Source organism: Zea mays, chromosome 5 (assembly GCF_902167145.1).
Source record: "Zea mays cultivar B73 chromosome 5, Zm-B73-REFERENCE-NAM-5.0, whole genome shotgun sequence".
Classification (NCBI taxonomy): Eukaryota; Viridiplantae; Streptophyta; class Magnoliopsida; order Poales; family Poaceae; genus Zea; species Zea mays.
Window position 1 is genome coordinate 58,268,757 of NC_050100.1, and position 19,654 is coordinate 58,288,410.

A 19,654-nucleotide genomic window follows, 5' to 3' on the forward strand; every position below is an offset into this window, starting at 1 on the left:
AAATTGCTTGGCTCTTCCTACTCTCTAATTCTGTATCGGCCCCTAAGGTCGAAGGGCCGTTTTAGAACCCAGTATTTTTTTTTCACGATCGGGCCGTAGCACAGAAATTTTAGAACCCAGTAATTTCATAGCCACAGTCACATAAATCAATTTATTCTAAAACGCAATCGCAGTCACATAAATCAATTTATTCTAAAATAGAAAACGTAGGAGATAGAAAAAGAAACTCCCATTTTAAAAGGGACCGAAATGGATATGGATAGTTCCTGAATATTAGTGTTGGCCCCGGCCGGCACTAGTCACATGACATCCTTCGTCTGTGACAGTCTCCATTGCCGCCGCCGCCACAGAAGACGCAAACAGAGGAGCAGTGTGCAGGAAAACCAAGCAGAGCCCTTCCTTCCACCTTTCAGACCCCCTGCTCTGCTCAGTCAAAATCCTACATCATTTTTTTCTCCAGCAAACCTATATAGTAACTAGACTACTAGATCAAACACCCTGCACCGGCGATCTTAGTCTACATTTACGCCGGCGAGTCACACTCACCTCACAGTTGCTTGTTCATATGTGCACACCCTTCTCCCACGGTGGAATTTCCACCCTACTACAGTACTACTACTACTCTACCACGATCTCGGGCAGCTTCAGCATGCTGTGGCCGCAGCAGCTGCTCCTGCTCGCCGCCGCCGTCCTGGGGCACTTCACGTAGCTCCGGCAGCACGGGCCGGTCTCCCTAGCACGCGCGGCCTGCACGCTCGAGCAGGCGTCTCCACCTTTGACGCCGCAGCAGTTCTTGCTCGCAGCGCAGTCGGTGGGAGCAGCGCCGCCGCCGCCGCCGCAGTCTTTCGCCTTCCTGCAGTGCTCCCCATTGTGTTGTTCCTCGCTGTGGTGGTGGCCTTCGTCTTTGGGCAGGGCAGCGATTGAGATCGTGACCTCTTCAACTGGCTCGGCCGCGACCTTGTCCTTGCCGTGAGGCTCATGGCAGCAGTGGTGGCTGTGGTCGTGGCAGTCCTTCTCAGGTTCCTCGATCTCCCCAAGCTCATGCTGTCCGTGCTCATGGTCGTGGTCATGGCAGTGGTGTGTTTCCACAGCGTGCACAGTTTGGTGCTCACCATGGCACTCATGCTCGCAAGCATGCTCAACAGCGGTGTCTGAATGGCCGTGCTCCTCGCAGTGGCTGTGCGCATCATGTTCATGGCAGCCATGCTCACCTGTAGCGTGTGAGTGGCTGTCCCCTTCGCAGTGCCGATGTTCGTGTCCATGGCCATGGCCATGGCAAGCAGCCTCACTGTCAGCACACGGAGTCTTGGGCTCTTTGCAGTGGCTATGCTCATGGTCATGGCACTCGTGCTTGCTGGTGAAGCGCGGGCTGCTGAGCTCTTTGCAGCGGTCATGGCTATGCCCATGGCCATGGTCATTGCAACCGTGGCTCTCTACAAGCAGCAGCTGGTTGCCTGCCTCTTCGCAGTGGCTATGGGTGTTGCCGTGGTCATGGCAGACATGCTTTTCTGTAACCACATGGCTGCTGGGCTCTTTGCAGTGGTTATGGCTGTGGCCGTGATCATGACAGGCATGCCTTTCCGGCCGGTGGTTGCTCGGCTCTTTGCAGTGGGTGTGGGCATGGCCATGATCACTGCAAGCATGCTTACCAGCAGACGGCGATTCCTTGGAACAGCCTGCCGTCGACTTGTTGCACGGGCCATCTGAACAGTGGTGGGAGACACAATGCTTCTTCCTGGCGTGTGAGTGTGACCCATGCTGCGACGAGGCACAGCACTTCTTCACCTTCCGGCCGCCGTTCGATTCCGATCTCAGCAGCAGCATGCTGTACATGATCACCAGCATGCATGTGCCGACGTCCGCGAGGACGGCTGCCCAGATGAGCGGATGCCCGGCGAGCGCGAGCCCGACGATCGCAAGCTTGGTGATCACCGAGAAGACGATGTTGACGACGATCGTCCGGTGCGTCCTCCGCGCCAGCTGGACGGCCATCGGGATCCGGCGGATGTCGTTTGACATCAGGGTTATGTGGCTCGTCTCCATCGCAACCGCTGACCCAGATACCCCCATCGAGACTCCGACGTCGGCCTTGGCCAGCGCTGGGGCATCGTTCATGCCGTCGCCGATCATCAGAGTCGGGCCATGCTTTGCCTTGAGCTCGTCGACGATCCTCACCTTGTCCTCTGGAAGAAGCTCAGAGTGAACCTCATCAAGTATGTTCCCAAGCTGCCAGAAGACAGAAGACAAGCCGCGGTATTATAAGCTGCCATACTGTATAGAAATGATAAAAGTGCACAGCACCAACACTGCCATGTGTTTTTCTTTTCTTACCTGGTTCTGTGCATATGAAGCTGCTGCAGAACTATCCCCAGTAAGCATCACTGACTTGATGCCCAGCGACCTCAGCTCCCTGATGGCCTCATCTGATCCAGTTCGGCAGGAATCCGAGAGAGTGAATACTCCGATTAACTGCCCTTTGCAGGCAACGTATCCGACGGTAACTCCTTTCATATCTTTCATGTCAGGAACTAGAGAAGAAAGAAAGGGCCATGGAGTTATTCATAGGTTAAATATGAAAGTTGCAGTATTTACAGCAAAAAAAAAGTTCAATAGAAACTGTGTTTTGTTTGTTACAGAATAAAAACACAAAAAATCCTTTCTTTTTAGTTAAATGGCTAATGCAACCATGTTCCAGTAATCCAGTCAGACAACAATATGGGTGAAGGACAAAACACAAACATTTTTAGAGTTGATAATTGTTAATTAATATCCCTGAAACAAAAAAAAAAACTTGCTACTATATGTGTTAACCAACCTGTTTCACATGAGGCCCTTGACAAAATCCTCTTGTTCCCAATATACACACCTTCCCCATCGATCTCACCGTAAATCCCCTCACCGGGGAAGATTTGGAACTCGGCGACATTATCAGATTTGGGTCCAACTGACTTCGACTGGGCATAATCAACCAGCACAGACGCCATTGGGTGGCTCGATCTGCTCTCAATGCTCGAGACCCTGCAGCAGCCATGAAGTCGAGCTCACATTACACACCCAAATTTGAGGAACGCTGCGCAAGGCGCAGACCATGCATGCACAGAGGACAACAGCGGCACGCACTCACCAGTAAAGGAGCTGTGGCGTAGTGACGCGCTCGCCAACCGCCTGGAACTCCTCGACGCTGAACTCCCCTCGAGTGATCGTACCTGTCTTATCAAAGGCGGCAATCTTGATCCTGGCCAGGGTTTCGAGGACGTCCCCTCCTTTGATGAGGAGCCCCGTCCTCGCGGCCGTCAGGAGAGCGCAGAAGGTGGCCACCGGCGTCGACAGCACTAGTGCGCACGGGCACGCGCTCACCAGCAGGACCAGGGCCAGTTGGAACCAGTGCTTGAGGTTGTGCGCTCTCACCACCACAGGAACCACCGCCACCCCCGCAGCCATGACCACAACAGCTGAAGGTACGTACAAGATCCAACAAGATGACGACGAACAGTAAGGAAAAGGAGCCGCCGTCTTGTGTAACTAACTATTTGCGTTGGTAATAAACATCTAGAAAAGTAAAACTATCTGCACTGATCGTAGGAACCGTCTCGTATATTTGGCTTCTTACCGGGCGTATAGTACTTGGCGCACGTATCAATCAGCCTCTGAGTTCGGGACCTACTGTTCTGTGCTTCCTCAACCATCCTCGCCATCTTAGCGACGGCAGAGTTGTCCGCCATGGCAGTTGTCCTGACAGCGATGTAGCCTGCCACACAGAATCACGACAGGATCAGAAAGCTGCAACTAACACGCATGATACGGCGGAGTGCTGTTGTGTGATATATATATTTATATACCATCGATGTTGAGCGTGCCGGCCCAGACCTGGGACTCCGGCTGCTTGGCGACCGGGAAGGACTCCCCGGTGAGGGTGCTCTCGTCGACCTCGCTCCGCCCGTCCACGACCACGCCGTCGATGGGCACGACCTCCCCGGCTTTGACGGCTAGCACCGTGCCCACCTTGACGTCCTGAGCCGCCACCACCTCCCCCGTCTCTGCTACGACAGCCTTCTGTGGCGCCATGCTCATCAGCGACGACATCCCAGCAGTCGCCTACATACGTACGTGACGTGCGTGCCAAACAGTCATTTAGAACTAAGAGGTCTCACCACTATCATTACTTGTTGTGTATGCAAATGCAATGCAAGAACAAAACTGCTGAAAAAAGAGACGGAAGCAGGTGTCTACCTACCTTGTGGCTCGCCCTGGTCTCCAGCCATTCGGCCGTAGTGAACAGGAACACGATGAACCCAGCCTCGGAGTAGTCCTTGAGAGCTATCGCCCCGGAAACTGCAAGCAGACCAAACCGAGACAGACGTTAAGCAGAACAGAAAAACAAGCGAGTGTTGTGAATACAATAACAGTTAACAAGCCTGTGTGTGTGTGTGTTTTTTTGTATTTTATTCGAAAGGAAAGGAAAGGAAAGGAAAAAGGCTTATTAGTGCAGTGGAAAGGTTAGGCAGGTGAGACAGGAACTTTTGTTGGTGCCGGGTCTGTGCTGCCCTCCCTCGTCCCTCCCCACTACGGAGCCATCACATTGGTCCAGGGAAAGAAAAGAAAAAAAAAACAGGTTGCGCGGCTCCCCTTTCTCTGCACACACCCATCCATCCTCGCTCACTCACATGGACATGGACATGGACAGGTATACGTGCGGAATTATTAGCCTAGCCCCCAGACCCAGAGTGCGCGCGGGTATCTGTCGGGGGCTTTGCATGAGCAACAGCAACAGATGATTACGACGCCATCGGCCGGCCATCCGTGTCAGTCAGTCAGTCTGGGATTGTGTTTACCTGCGATGAGCATGAGTATGTTGACGTCGAGGGTGAGCCTCCGCGCGGCCGCGAAGCTCCTGAGGGCGATCGGCGGCAGGCCGGCGGCCGCCGCCGCCAGCGCGCACCACTTGAGGGGAGGCCAGAGGCGCTCGAAGAGCGAGACGACGAGGAGGAGCCCGCAGAGGAGGACGTACGGGCTCGGCCATCTCTTGCTGCCGGCTGCCTGCCTCCCGTCCGACCCACCGCCGTACGCCCGCACGGACGCCTCTAGCCTCGCCTGGTTCAACGCCTTCACTGATGTTCAAGAACGAAATCCGGTCAACCAAGGTTCAGCAAAAAGATAGAAAGAAAGAAAGAAACCGGCAACTCCATATGTAGAGAGCATGCAGTTGTTGTTGTTGTAGTAAAAAAGAAACCGGCAAAAAAAATTCACTTTTTTTGGTTTTATAAATGTTGTTAGGGACGATTGGGAAAACTAGGGGGTCTTGGCGATTTCAACCCGACCGCGCCTGAGAGGTGGAGACCGATCGACGACTTGTCTTGGCATCAATCAGGTGGGAAATCTGTTGTGTGCTATCTGCTATCGCATCCCCGTGACAGCAACCACCAGTCTGTACGATCTCCGTCCACGCCACCGACATTTTCTTCTTCTTCTTCTGTTTCGCTTTGTTTTCGCACCGGCGATCCAGTTCTTGAACGCTCGAGAGCATTGGTGGTGCAGAACTGGACTGGAGTGTCTCGCGGCCACTGCTGACTCCATGGTAAGCAGTAAGGAAAAAAAAAAACAGCAGCAAGCAGTAACGGCCATGCTATATGATTGCTTGCTACGGTGACGCCGCCCAGCACTGGCACTGCAGCCCCACACGTTCCCAAAAGAAAAGAAAAAAAAATGGACAAGCCCTGCTGCTAGTCTGCTACAGAACTATTATAGTAGCGGTCCCCGGAAAAGGAGGAAGGGATAAAAAGACGAGCTTCTTTGCGTGTCGCTTTGCAAAGGAACGATCTTTTGGCGTGATCCCCTGCATTGGTAAACATATTCCCAGCCCGGATGCTCTTGCTGCTTAGGCATGAACAAAGAGTACGATCATTTTTCTGCCTTTTTCTTTTTTGTTGTTGTTGTGCGTGTGTGATTTTATTCTAGGGCTAGGAGGAGGAGGAGTGGTGGTGGAAAACGCGCAGGATTGCGTGTCGTGTGGGATTGGCGTCGGCGTCGGCGGCCGCGGCTATGATTGATTTATTAATAACGTCGTTCGTCGGCCGTATGTGCAGGTGGAGTCGGGCGGGGAGGCAGCGGGCTGCGGCCGGGGACTAGTACTAGGTAGCAGTAGTCCAAGTCCGGCGGTCCGGCCGCGTCTCCGGCGGCGAAGAGGTAGGGGCGAGCGAGGAGCCAGACACCGGCGCGCGTGGCGTGGCGTGGCGAGGCGGAAACGGAACGACGGTCGGTGGTTGCAGAACAAGAAGAAGAAAGACTGAAGGGGAAGGGCGTGGCCGTGGCGTGGCGTACCGATTTGCGCGGGCGAGGTGGCGGCGGCGTCGTGGAGCACGATGACGGTGCGGGACGGGACGATGACGGTGACGGTGCGCACGCCGGGCAGCGGCCGCAGCAGCTTCTCGACGAGGGGCACCTCGGAGGGGCAGCAGATCCCCAGCACGTCGAAGTAGCTCTTGTGCAGGGTCCCCGCCGCCGCAGCGTCCCCCATTGCGCCGCCCCGCGCCGGTTCCTCTGTGCCCCTGTGTCTGTTGTCCCGCTCCCGCCGCAGAGGAGGAGGAAGCGGCCAAACCTACACGAGGAGAAGTCGAGCGGTGGTTTGAGCGGAGGCCAGGGGGGTGGGGGCAGCAATCTTGGCGTGCGCGCGGCCGGGGGTTTTGTTTCGGCCGGGCCGGGTTACATAAATAAACATGCAAAGAAAGCCCGCCGGCGACTTACCCCGCTGGCGGCCGGGTGAGTCCGGGAGGGAGGGGAGGGGGGGACTGGTGCGGATGGCAGGAGCGGTTGCGTTGGCCTGGCCGTCTGCGGAAGCGGAGGGGAAAGGAGAGAGGAGTGGGAACTGGGAAGCTGGAGGGCGGGTATTTATGGATGGACTCGGCCATGGCCCGCGCTCGCTCGCTCGCTGTGACTGGAGCGGGTGGTGGTGGTGGACTGGTGGGTGGGTGCCGACGCGTGAGGCACACACACAGCGCACTGGCGGCACCGGTGGTGGTAAGTTGCGGAGACGGCAGCGGAGGCCAGGCCGCCGGACGGTGAAACGGACGCGTGCGTGGCTTTGGCTTGGCAGTTGGCACTGGCAATGCCATGCCATGGCATGGCATGGCGTGGCGCGCGGCACGTGACGTACGCGGCTCTCGATCGGTCGGTCGTCTTGAGTATATATATTATCATCGACGACGCTCCGTGCCGTGTCGTGCTAGGAGGCCCTCCCCCGCACCCAAAAAAAAGAAAAAAAAATTCAGGCCGGCTGCAACAAATTTTTTTCCAAAAAAAACGGATGCAAAGGTGGCGGATCGGACTCGTCCAGACGGCGGGTGATACGCATGAGTCGTCCATCCACACCTTCTACCCCATGCATCCGTCCGTCGTCATCGGCATGGATCAACTCCACGTACGGTGCCGTGACATCTACGGGTTAGCACGAATATTTTGACAGAAAAATATACTGCAGGATAATGTGTAGTTATTATCTAGTGTTATAAATATTATTACTGCTTTATATGTACTCCTTTATATGTGTGTGCATATATATAATCCCAAACAAAGAATCCCATAGAGAGATGGGATGGCCTTTTTTCCCCCTTGAGAATTCGAGTCCGGAGGTTGAGTGACGGATACGCCATGCTTTTATTTCGTGACAGCCTTTTTGTACACAACAAGGTGCCGCACAAGCACAGGCACGTACGCCTCGCGTGCATCACGTTTCGCACGCCCAGTCACACGCACCGTGCCCCGGCGGGGACGGGGAGGGAGGACAGACAGTAGCGACGGACACACATGGGACGAGCAGCTGTTTCATCTGTCCGGTTATTTACCTCCCATCTTTTTTATTGTATGGATGGATGACAACGACGCATGTACAATCTAGATATTATACTGTGGTTCTTTAAGCGCTAAATACATCTACGAAACTCATTCATAAACTCAATGTATTTAAGTTTAAAGATACGACTTATTTATATGAGTTGTATGGACATAACTATGTGTAAACTTAGAGAACCGTGTTAGAAACGTTCATTCATTAAGATACTGTCTCTTTTTTTTACACTTATTCCTTGATATCTGTTAAGATACAGAATTTGGCTATGCCCTTAGTCGTCCTCCCTAGAACAGTACTTCCAGGATACATCCACGGGCCATCAGTCATGCAGGAGCGTAAGTAGGGCTGGGCGTTCGGGTTTACCCGGTATTTTGGGCCGGATTTTTTGGGTTTTTTATATTTCGGCCTTCTAACATCTATACCCGAACTCTTACCCGTAATTTCGGGTACCCGTAATTTTGGGTACCCGTAATTTCGGGTACGAGTTCGGGTAATAGCAAACTACCCAAAACAGTGAAACAATATTCAACGGTAGTAGAGTAGGATATTTAATATTCAAGAGAGCAAGATTTAACATTCAACAGTGAAAAAGTGAATCAATATTTAATATTCAACAGTAAGACAATATTCGCTCTCACACATAACAGAGAGTAGTAGGCAGTGAAACATTGATAGTGATATTCAAAACACTCGACCAGACACCAGATGCAGTGAAACCGTGATAGTGAAACAATATTTGTTCTCCATAGTCCATAGTTCCATACGTGTAGTTTGTAGAGTAGCAGACAGCAGCACGGATAGTAGGTAGGCAGTGCAGTCCTTTCTGCAAAACCGGAGCCACCGAGCCAGACTAGCTTTTGCCAGTGAGTCCAAGACGAACTATCCGAAAGCAACAGCGCAGGTCGCTGCTCCCTAAAAAATAAAGATTCAGCTTGGCAACATGGATGAATGCAGTTTAATATTGTCGGCGTTTCGAACCCGGGAGTCCCTGGACCGACGAGTAAATTGTCGTCGCGTGCCCCAGCCCAGATGGGTCGGCGCGAGACGGAGCGCGAAGGGGGGAAGAAGCCGGAGGGAGACAGGCGTGAGAGGTGAAACCCGCAGCCTTCGTGTTTGTCCCGCGCCCAGGTCGGGTGCGCTTGCAGTAGGGGGTTACAAGCGTCCACGCGGGAGGGAGCGAGCGGCCTGACGCGAGCGCCGTCCCGTCCTTCCCCGCGCGGCCAACCCTCTGTAAGAGGGCCCTGGACCTTCCTTTTATAGGCGTAAGGAAAGGATCCAGGTATACAATGGGGGTGTAGCAGTGTGCTAACGTGTCTAGCGGAGGGGAGCTAGTGCTCTAAGTACATGTCATCGTGGCAGCCGGAGAGGTTTTGGCACCCGGTTCGTGTGGTGTCGTGGCCGTCGGAGGAGCGCCGGAGCCTGGCAGAAGGACAGCTGTCGGGACCGTCGGGTCCTTGCTGACATCCTCTTGCTTCCGTAAGGGGGCTGAGAGCCGCCGTCGTCATAGAACATGCGGGGCGCCATCATTACTTGTTTGGCGGAGCGAGCCAGATGGGACGCCGGTCTTGTTCCCCGTAGCCTGAGTCAGCTTGGGGTAGGGTAATGATGGCGACTCCTGTGACGTGGTCGGCCCGAGCCCTGGGTTGGGCGAGGTGGAGGCTCCTCCGAGGTCGAGGTCGAGTCTGTCTTCCGAGGCCGAGGTCGAGTCCGAGCCCCTGGGTCGGGCGAGGCGGAGACCGTCGGCTGAGGCCAAGGCTGAGTCCGAGCCCTGGGGTCGGGCGAAGCGGAGTTCGTCGTCTTCCGGGGCTGAGCCCGAGTCCGAGCCCTGGGGTCGGGCGAAGCGGAGTTCATCGTCTTCCGGGGCTGAGCCCGAGTCCGAGCCCTGGGGTCGGGCGATGTGGAGTTCGTCGTCTTCCGGGGCTGAGCCCGAGTCCGAGCCCTGGGGTCGGGCGAAGCGGAGTTTCCTATGGCGCCTGAGGCCGGACTTGGCTGCTGTCAGCCTCACTCTGTCGAGTGGCACGGCAGTCGGAGCGACGCAGGCGGCGCTGTCCTCTTGTCAGGCCTGTCAGTGGAGCGGCGAAGTGACTACGGTCACTTCGGCTCTGTCGACTGGAGGGCGTGCGTCAGGATAAAGGTGTCAGGCCACCTTTGCATTAAATGCCCCTGCGATTCGGTCGACTGGCATGGCGACTTGGCCAAGGTTGCTTCTTGGTGAAGACTGGGCCTCGGGCGAGCCGAAGGTGTGTCCGTTGCCGTAGGGGGTCCTCGGGCGAGACATAAATCCTCCGGGGTCGGCTGCCCTTGCCCGAGGCTGGGCTCGGGCGAGGCGCGATCGCGTCCCTTGAATGGACCGATCCTTGACTTAATCCCACCCATCAGGCCTTTGCAGCTTTGTGCTGATGGGGGTTACCGGCTGAGATTTAGGAGTCTTGAGGGTACCCCTAATTATGGTCCCCGACAGTAGCCCCCGAGCCTCGAAGGGAGTGTCAATACTCGCTTGGAGGCTTTTGTCACACTTTTTTGCAAGGGGACCAGCCTTTCTCGGTTGCGTTTTGTTCCGGTGGGTGCGCGCGAGCGCACCCGCCGGGTGTAGCCCCCGAGGCCTCGGAGGAGTGGTTTGACTCCTTCGAGGTCTTAATGCATTTCGCAATGTTTCGGCCGGTCTGGTCGTTCCCTCATGCGAGCTGGCCGTAGCCCGGGTGCACGATCGGGTCCCAAGTTCTCGGGCTGGTATGTTGACGTTGTCAACGGTTTGGCCGGAGCCGAGTTTGCGAGAGCAGCCCTCGAGCCTCCGCACAGGGCGAGAGGACGGTCAAGGACAGACTCGACTTTTTTACATACGCCCCTGTGTCGCCTTTCCGCAAGGAGGAGGGGGGGAAAAGCGCCATGTTGCCCTTGGAGGGCGCCGAACATGGTGTCTCCAGTGAGCTGCTGACGGGTAATCCGAGTGGACGCCCGTGCCCCATTTGTTAGGGGTCGGCTAGAGGCCCGGAGGCACGCTCCAAAAGTACCTGCGGGTGATCTGCCGGACCCGGTCCCCTTTTGACGGGGTCCGAGGGCTCAATGCCTCCCTCTGATGGGATTCCGTTACAAGATCGTTCCCGCTGGTCTCAGAAATGTCCTAGGGTACCTCGGGAGCGTAGCCCGAGCCTTGGTTATGTATCGAACGTACCCAGGGTCATCCCTCGCTCTGCGTCTGAGGCGGCTGTGAACCCTTCATGGGCCAGCCTACGAACCCCTGATCAGTAGTGGGCGCGGAGCCCGAGTGGCCTGAGGCGGTCGTTGAACCCTTCTGAGGGGCCGGCCCTCGAACCTCTGACCAGTAGTGGGCGTGGAGCCCGAGCGCTCTGAGGCGGCTGTTGAACCCCTCCAAGGGGCCAGCCTTCGAACCTCTGATCAGTAGGGGGGCTAAGGGCCCGTTTCCTTCGCGGAGAAGGATCCCTTTCGGGGTATCCCCCTTTCCCGGTCCCTGCTGTAAGAGAGAGAAAGAGGAAAAGGGAAAGAATACGAAATTGAGATGACGTGGCGCACCTTTTTTGACGCGGTCATTATGGCGAAGGTGAAGCGTCGCTCGCTTCTCCTGCCAAAGGCGCCACCTGTCCCGCCACGGAGTTAATGCGACTGGGCGAGTGGTTCGCGGGGCAGCCGTTGCGCGTGCGCGAGCCGTTCGAGAAACGGTCGTTTCGCTTTGAGTTTTGAGTCCCGCGGCGGGTTCGGGCGACGCGTTGAACGGGTCTCGCCTGGGTCTTTATATACTCGGGGGAGGGTCTGGTGACGGTTCTTTGCTCTGCTTCTTGCCTCCTTCTTAGGTTTTCGCAACCTGAGGGATTAGCCAGAGAAAAGGAAACCACCCACCCAGTCCTTTCCGCCGCCACCTCTTTTGCTTGGTGATGGCCGACCGGGTGACCATTATTCTGCCGCGTGACCCATGGCCTTTCTCCACAGTCACGACGGATGACCTGGAGGACCTCGTTGCTGAGGGTTTACTTCACCCTCTCTCTGATGAGAGGCAGCCGGAGTGGATCCCCCCCCGAGCGGAGCCGCCCCGTCCCTGCCGCCGGGGTACGTCGTGAGCTTCGTCTCCTTCCACGAGCGGGGATTCGGAGTGCCGGCAAGCCGCTTCATGCGGGCGATTCTGCATAACTACGGGGTGGAGCTGCACAACCTCAGCCCCAACTTCATCTCGCAAACCGCCATCTTCGCAGCAGTTTGCGAAGGATACTTGGGGATCGACCCCCACTGGGACCTGTGGACTCATTTCTTCTCCGCGGAGCTTTTTGCTTCGCCGACGGGGGAGAGAAGGGTCCGCGCGGCAGTGCGGGCCGGCGGCTGCATCCTCCAGCTGAGGCAGGCGCGGGCGTCGCAGTATATTCCCGCCGTCCTTGCGTCCTCGAATAAAGGGTGGCAGCGCCGGTGGTTCTATCTCCGGAATGACGACGGGAGGCTCCCGTCGTTTTCTCAGCGAGTGGTCACCGTCGCCGCCGATGCTTGGCGCTACGGGACCCCGCACGACAGACAGAAGAATCTCGAGCCCCTTCTCAAGGCCCTAGAGGTGTTGCGGAAAGGAGGGCTCACCGCTGCGGGAGTGATTGCCGCCATTCATCGCCGGAGGGTGCTTCCCTTGGCGGAGCGGCGGTTGCCGCTTTGGGAGATGACGCCAGAGGCTGACTTGGAGGGCTCGCGGATGTCTTCGGATCCCCTTCCCGTCGACGTTCTCCACGGGCGGGTGGTCGTCACGTTGGGAAAACCGGACGCCAGCGCCCTCTCTCAGCCCTTGATGCGTCCCGACCGCGGGTGTGTGTCCCTGGTGAGTGTCCGCTCCTTCTTTCTTCTTGCGTCCGATTGCCCTTGGTCCTTACGGTCGAGACTTTTCATCTGTCTTCAGGAGGTAGGGTGTCACAAGCCTTCCCGGCCACGGGTCCCGGAGGACGCGGTGGACTGAGCAGCGCGGCGGGTTGCCGCGGAGGAGAAGAAGAAGAAAAAGGACGCAAAGAAGGCTCGGGTCCGCGAGCGGACGCAGGCCCGAGACGCCTTGGAAAAGCTCCATCGTCGGCAGGAGAGGGATGGACTCCCAAGGGAGCCGTCGCCGGAAACGCCTGATGATGACGACGATGATGAAGACGATGACGAGGATGATGACATGGCTGCCCGCCTTAGCCTCAGCCCGGGTTTGAGGCTAGGCCAGGAGTCGTCAAGCCAGCCCCCGAGCGGGCTGGCGCCGTCAGTTCCCGGGGTCAGGACGCCGAGGTCCCGACCCGAAGAGCGGGGGCAGACCGAGGGGGTACTCGACCCCTCGGCTGGGGAAGTTGAGGTGACCCCAGGGAGTTAGGCCGAGGTGCCTGTTCCTCGAAGACCGTTGCCCGTGCCGGCAGCGCAGGAAGGCGACCCTCAGGTCGCCGTGGCAGCGCCTGGGCAGTCCGTCTCCCGGGCGTCTAGGGTGCCCAAGGCGAGGATGGTACTAAAGCTGGCGGCGGGGCGGACCTCGGCGGTACCTTCGGGGGTCGAGATCCGAGAGACCTCCCCACGGGCGCGGTTGATCATGGCCCGGAGTGGGTAAGTACCTTAGAATGTCTTCGTCTCGGCTCCTCCTTTGTATGTCCCGACCCTGACTTTCCTTTCCTCCTCAGCAAGCGGAGTCATGGCCTGACCGATCTGGCTCCCAGGAAGGTCCTCAAGACGGCGTCGGCTTCCGCAGCCGGTGCCGTGCCGGCCCCCGCCGTTCAGCTAACCTTTTTGCAAGACGCCCCACAGCGGAGGGCTCAGGCGGCACCAGTTGCGGTGGAGCGAGTTCCCGAGGCCGGCTCTTCTGTTGAGGGGGTCGTCGCGCTGGGGGAGGCGGCTGGCGCGGATGTGGCCTCGGGCCCACCAGACATGCCGCCGGCGCTAGCGCCAGCTGCTGCCGAAGCCGCTGCCGTCCTGGTTGTGGAGCGACCTGTCGCCGCCGACGCTGAGATGGCCGAGGCGTCGCTACTTGGTGCCTCGGAGGAGGGGGGCGTGAAAACGCGACCCGTCCCGCCGAGTGGCAGCCTTGTCCCTGCGCGGCGGAGCTCCGAGGGGCGGCGCAAGTTGCTCCGGTTCCGGACCCGTGAGGCTTCAGATCCCTTCTTCGTTCTTGACGATGAGCGGGAGGAGCAGTCTTGGGACGAGCTCCGCGAGTGTGCCGAGGCAACGGTGGGGTCGCTCCGGTCCTCCTTGGAGGTCTTTTGCAGGGACGTCCCCAAGATCCTCCAGGTAATGATTTCAGGCATACCTTTTTGTGATCAAGGCGTCCTTTGTGACGCCCCGCTTCCTTCCCTCAGGATCTGACGGATCTGGGAGCCGCCAAGTCATCGTTCATCCGCCACGAGGTCGATGTCTGGGGCTCGCTGCGATCCCTGAGGACCTCGCTTGCCAGGGCTACCGCGCGCCTCTCCCAGCAGGGCGCCGAGGTGGCGGACCTTCGGTTGCTCTGTGCCGATCTGAGAGCAGAGGCAGCAGCGGCACGCGCAGAGGTGCAGCGACGGCAGTCGAAGTTTGACCAGGTCGCCGATGAGCGGGATCGATCTCGGGGCCGGGCCGCCGAGGCCGAAAGCCGGGCCGGAGCCCTTGCAGCAGACCTAGCCGTAGCCCAAGCCGCATCCTCGGAGCAGCGTGCCCGAGCCAGAGGTATGTCCTGGCTGTTTTCGGTTTTCGTTTCAGCTCGTTTCCTCCACTTGTGTTTGAGGCCTTGCGCTCTGGCTGTTCGCAGAGCTCGAGTCTGCCCTTGATGAGTCCACCGGGGCGCTTGCCCAGGCGGCCGAGCAGAGGGAGGCCGACCACACGGCCATGTCCGAGGCCATCTCGGACTTCTGCCGGGTCTTTGGCTTCGGCGACGTACCCTCAGGAAGCTCTCCTCAAAGTCGCCTGCAGGCCTTGGGTGACCATGTGCGCGGCAGACTCCGTGAGGCGCTACATCACGGCGTCAGGCGGTCCTTCATCGTGCTTGCTTCCCACTACATCGTGGATCTGGAGCGGGTCAGCGAGGGGTATTGCCTCCCTGACGAAGATGAAGCCGCCCTGGCTGAAGTCCAGAGGCTCGACGCGGCCGCCGCGGGCCCGAGCGCGGTGCTGGCAACCACCTTCGAGGCAGAGATCCTCCCGCCTGCGTCGTCGTCCGAGGCCGGGGTGGACTTTGCCGAAGGCGGGGACGAAGCCGAGGGCGCGGCTCCTTCTCCGGGCGACGCCTAACTCTGTCAGAGCAGTTTTCCTTGAATGCACGTGTGTCTTTTGCGGCCGCTGAGGCCCGAACACTTTATTATCGTAGTATAAAGTCGTGCTCCTTTTCCTTTCATTTTGCGTGTCCGGCCCCGTTCGTCAGTAGCAGGGTGGCTTGCCCAAGTAGGAGTCATTTTTCGTGGTAGGTGGCGAGTGAGGTATCCGTATCCCAGAGGAGTAGGAGTCCCTCGGCTCAGTCAGCCTTGCCACTTACATGCGCCCGCGTTCGCTTCTTGGGGTCCTGCTACTGATATAGCCAGGGAACGCAGAAGCCTTTTTGATTGAAAATTTCGGCGCAGAGGGGGTTCCCCCCTTTTAGCCCCCGAGGGAGGGTCGGGCTTTGCCGAGGCAAGGCTGACCCTTCCTTGACGACTAGACTTTGTGTGTGGACGAGGCGTACGAATAACTTGAAAGCATCTTAAGGGTAGAAGCGACGTAGTTGTCGGATGTTCCAAGCGTTGCTGTAGACCTCGCCTTGATTGTTGGCCAGCTTGTACGTTCCGGGCTTCAGAACCTTGGCGACGACGAACGGCCCTTCCCAGGGAGGCGTGAGCTTGTGCCGCCCTCGGGCGTCTTGTCGCAGCCGAAGCACCAGGTCGCCCACCTGGAGGTCTCGGGACCGAACCCCTCGGGCGTGGTAGCGTCGCAGGGACTGCTGGTACCGCGCCGAGTGTAGTAAGGCCATGTTCCGAGCCTCTTCCAGCTGGTCCAGTGAGTCTTCTCGATTAGCTTGATTGCTTTGGTCGGCGTAAGCCCTCTTCCTCGGGGAACTGTATTCTAAGTATGTGGGCAAGATGGCCTCGGCCCCATAGACTAGAAAGAACGATGTGAAGCCCGTGGCTCGGCTCGGCGTTGTCCTCAGACTCCAGACCACCGAGGGGAGTTCCTTCATCCATCGCTTGCCACACTTGTTGAGGTCGTTGTAGATCCGTGGCTTGAGTCCTTGCAGGATCATGCCGTTGGCACGCTCTACTTGCCCATTCGTCATGGGGTGAGCCACGGCGGCCCAGTCCACCCGGATGTGGTGATCCTCGCAGAAGTCCAGGAACTTTCTGCCGGTGAACTGGGTGCTGTTGTCGGTGATGATGGAGTTCGGGACCCGAAGCGATGGATGATGTTGGTGAAGAACGTCACCGCCTGTTCGGACCTGATGCTGTTTAGGGGCCGGACCTCGATCCACTTGGAGAATTTGTTGATGGCGACCAACAGGTGCGTGTAGCCCCCGGGTGCCTTCTGCAAGGGGCCGACTAGGTCCAGACCCCACACAGCAAACGACCAGGTGATGGGTATGGTCTGCAGGGCCTGAGCGGGCAGGTGGGTCTGCCTTGCGTAGAACTGACACCCTTCACAGGTGCGGACAATTCTAGTGGCGTCGGCCACCGCCGTCGGCCAGTTGAAACCTTGTCGGAAGGCGTTCCCAACAAGGGCTCGAGGTGTTGCGTGATGGCCGCAAGCCCCCGAGTGTATCTCTTGTAGGAGCTCCTGGCCTTCGGCGATGAAAATGCATCGCTGGAGGATGCCTAAGGGGCTGCGGTGGTAGAGCTCCTTCCCGTCTCCCAGCAAGACAAACGACTTGGCGCGCCGCGCCAACCGCCGAGCTTCGGCTCGGTCGAGGGGTAGCTCTCCTCGGTGGAGATATTGCAGGTACGGGGTCTGCCAGTTTCGATTAGGTGTGACCCCGCTCCGATCCTTCTCGATGCGCAGTGCCTCACCCTCGGGGGCCGAAGGTTCCTCAGGCCGAGCCGAGGGTGCCTCGGATTGAGCCGAGGGTGCCTCGGGCTGGGCCGAGGCCTTCTCGGGCTCGGGCGTGTCGTCGGTCTTGACGGAGGGTTGATGCAAGTCTCGGGAGAAGACGTCCGGGGGAACCGTTGTTTGCCCCGAGGCTATTTTAGCCAGCTCGTCCGTAGTCTCGTTGTAGCGCCGGGCGACGTGGTTGAGCTCGAGCCCGTAGAACTTGTCTTCCAGACGTCGAACCTCATCGCAGTAGGCTTCCATCTTCGGGTCGCGACAGTGGGAGTTCTTCATGACTTGGTCGATGACGAGCTGCGAGTCACCGCGAGCGTCGAGGCATCGGACCCCTAGCTCGATGGCGATGCGCAACCCGTTGACCAGAGCCTCGTACTCAGCCACATTGTTGGACGCCGGGAAGTGGAGGCGTAGCACGTAGCGTAGGTGCTTCCCGAGGGGCGAGATGAAGAGCAGGCCTACGCCTGCTCCTGTCTTCATCAGCGACCCGTCGAAGAACATGGTCCAGAGTTCCGGTTGGATCGGAGCTGTTGGGAGCTGGGTGTCGACCATTCAGCCACAAAGTCCGCCAAGACCTGGGACTTGATGGCCTTCCGAGGGGCGAACGAGATTGTTTCGCCCATGATTTCCACCGCCCACTTTGCAATTCTACTCGAGGCCTCTCGGCACTGGATGATCTCCCCCAGGGGGAAGGATGACACCACATTTACCGGATGAGACTCGAAGTAGTGTCGCAACTTCCGCCGTGTCAGGATCACCGCGTACATCAGCTTCTGAATTTGTGGGTAGCGGATCTTGGTCTCGAACAGTACCTCGCTGATGAAGTAGACTGGCCTCTGGACGGGCAATGCATGCCCCTCTTCTCGTCTCTCAACTACGATCGCGGCGCTAACCACCTGAGTGGTCGCGGCGACGTAGATCAAGAGGGCTTCTCCGGCAGCGGGGGGCACCAAGATGGGCGCGTTCGTGAGGAGGGCCTTCAGGTTCCCGAGGGCTTCCTCGGCCTCAGGGGTCCAAGTGAAGCACTCGGCCTTCCTTAAGAGGCGGAACAGAGGCAGGCCTCTTTCGCCGAGGCGCGAGATGAAACGGCTCAGAGCCGCAAGACATCCCGTGACTCTCCGTACGCCTTTCAAGTCCTTGATGGGCCCCATGCTGGTGATGGCCGCGATCTTCTCCTGGTTGGCCTCGATGCCCCGCTCGGAGACGATGAACCCCAAGAGCATGCCACGGGGAACCCCGAAGACACACTTCTCGGGATTGAGCTTCACGCCTTTCGCCTTGAGACATCGGAATGTCGCTTCAAGGTCGGAAAGGAGGTCGGAGGCTTTCCTCGTCTTGACTACGATGTCATCGACGTAGGCCTCGACCGTTCGACCAATGTGTTCGCCGAACACGTGGTTCATGCATCGTTGGTACGTTGCACCCGCATTCCTCAAACCAAACGACATGGTGACATAGCAGTACATGCCGAAAGGTGTGATGAAAGAAGTCGCGAGCTGGTCGGACTCTTTCATCCTAATTTGGTGATACCCTGAGTAGGCATCGAGGAAAGACAGGGTTTCTCACCCAGCAGTGGAATCCACGATTTGATCGATGCGAGGCAGAGGGTAGGGAACTTTCGGACATGCTTTGTTTAGACCAGTGTAGTCTACACACATCCGCCATTTCCCTCCTTTCTTTCTCACAAGCACAGGGTTGGCAAGCCATTCGGGATGGAATACCTCTTTGATGAACCCTGCCGCCATTAGCTTGTGGATCTCCTCGCCTATGGCTCTGCGCTTTTCTTCGTCGAATCGGCGCAGAGGCTGCTTCACGGGTCGGGCTCCAGCTCGGATATCCAGCGAGTGCTCGGCGGCATCCCTCGGTATGCCGGGCATGTCCGAGGGACTCCACGCGAAAACGTCGGCGTTCGCGCGGAGAAAGTCGATGAGCACTGCTTCCTATTTGGGATCGAGCTCGGAGCCGATCCGGATTTGCTTGGAGGCGTCGTCGCTGGGGTCGAGAGGGACGGATTTAACCGTCTCCGCTGGCTCGAAGTTGCCGGCGTGGCGCTTCACGTCTGGCACCTCCTTAGAGAGGCTCTCCAGGTCGGCGATGAGGGCCTCGGATTCGGCGAGGGCCTCGGCGTACTCCACGTACTCCACGTCGCATTCGTACGCGTGTCGGTACGTGGGGCCGACGGTGATGACCCCGTTGGGGCCCGGTATCTTGAGCTTGAGGTAGGTGTAGTTGGGGACAGCCATGAACTTGGTGTAGCAGGGCCTCCCCAGTACTGCGTGGTAGGTTCCTCGGAACCCGACCACCTCGAACGTGAGGGTCTCCCTTCGGAAGTTGGAGGGCGTCCCAAAGCAGACGGGTAGATCGAGTTGTCCGAGGGGCTGGACGCGTTTCCCGGGGATGATCCCGTGAAAAGGCGCAGCGCCTGCCCAGACCGAGGACAGATCGACACGCAGGAGCCCGAGGGTCTCGGCGTAGATGATGTTGAGGCTGCTGCCTCCGTCCATGAGGACCTTGGTGAGCCTGACGTTGCCGATGACGGGGTCGACAACGAGCGGGTATTTCCCTGGGCTCGGCACGCGGTCGGGATGGTCGCCCTGGTCGAAGGTGATGGGCTTGTCGGACCAGTCTAGGTAGACTGGCGCCGCCACCTTTACCGAGCAGACCTCCCGACGCTCTTGCTTGCGGTGCCGAGCCGAGGCGTTCGCCACTCGCCCACCATAGATCATGTAGCAGTCGTGGACCTCGGGGAACTCTCCTGCCTTGTGATCTTCCTTCTTATCGTCGTCGCGAGCCCTGCCACCCTCCGCGGGTGGCCCGACCTTGTGAAAGTGG

At 58.2% G+C, this 19,654-nt stretch overlaps 1 protein-coding gene across 2 annotated transcripts; it reads right to left on the minus strand.

Moving 5' to 3' along the window:
* Positions 1 to 212: 212 nt before the first annotated feature.
* Positions 213 to 7,149, minus strand: LOC100501494 (uncharacterized). 2 transcript variants are annotated; one of them, XM_020537505.2, is made up of 10 exons: positions 6,742 to 7,149; positions 6,319 to 6,595; positions 4,833 to 5,108; positions 4,235 to 4,332; positions 3,840 to 4,095; positions 3,611 to 3,748; positions 3,125 to 3,452; positions 2,816 to 3,018; positions 2,332 to 2,528; positions 213 to 2,226 (listed from the first exon to the last, which is right to left on the minus strand). In XM_020537505.2, the coding sequence occupies exons 2-10, from the start codon at positions 6,512 to 6,514 to the stop codon at positions 619 to 621; spliced, it is 3,300 nt and encodes a 1,099-aa protein (XP_020393094.1). In that variant the 5' UTR covers positions 6,515 to 6,595; positions 6,742 to 7,149; the 3' UTR covers positions 213 to 618. The 2 variants fall into 2 exon arrangements, with proteins under 2 accessions (XP_020393094.1, XP_020393093.1); XM_020537504.2 differs by having other exon boundaries at positions 3,868 to 4,095; positions 6,742 to 7,147.
* Between the last annotated feature and the right edge of the window lie 12,505 nt (positions 7,150 to 19,654).

What these genes read in the sequence shown, in the direction of transcription:
- LOC100501494 (XM_020537504.2), bottom strand. Translation starts at nt 7,114, where the DNA reads ATGGCATGGCATTGCCAGTGCCAACTGCCAAGCCAAAGCCACGCACGC. An exon ending in CATACTCATGCTCATCGCAG is followed by an intron (nt 4,333 to 4,832) that starts GTAAACACAATC and finishes GTCTGCTTGCAG; the next exon opens with TTTCCGGGGCGATAGCTCTC. An exon ending in AAGGGCCTCATGTGAAACAG is followed by an intron (nt 2,529 to 2,815) that starts GTTGGTTAACAC and finishes TTTCTTCTCTAG; the next exon opens with TTCCTGACATGAAAGATATG.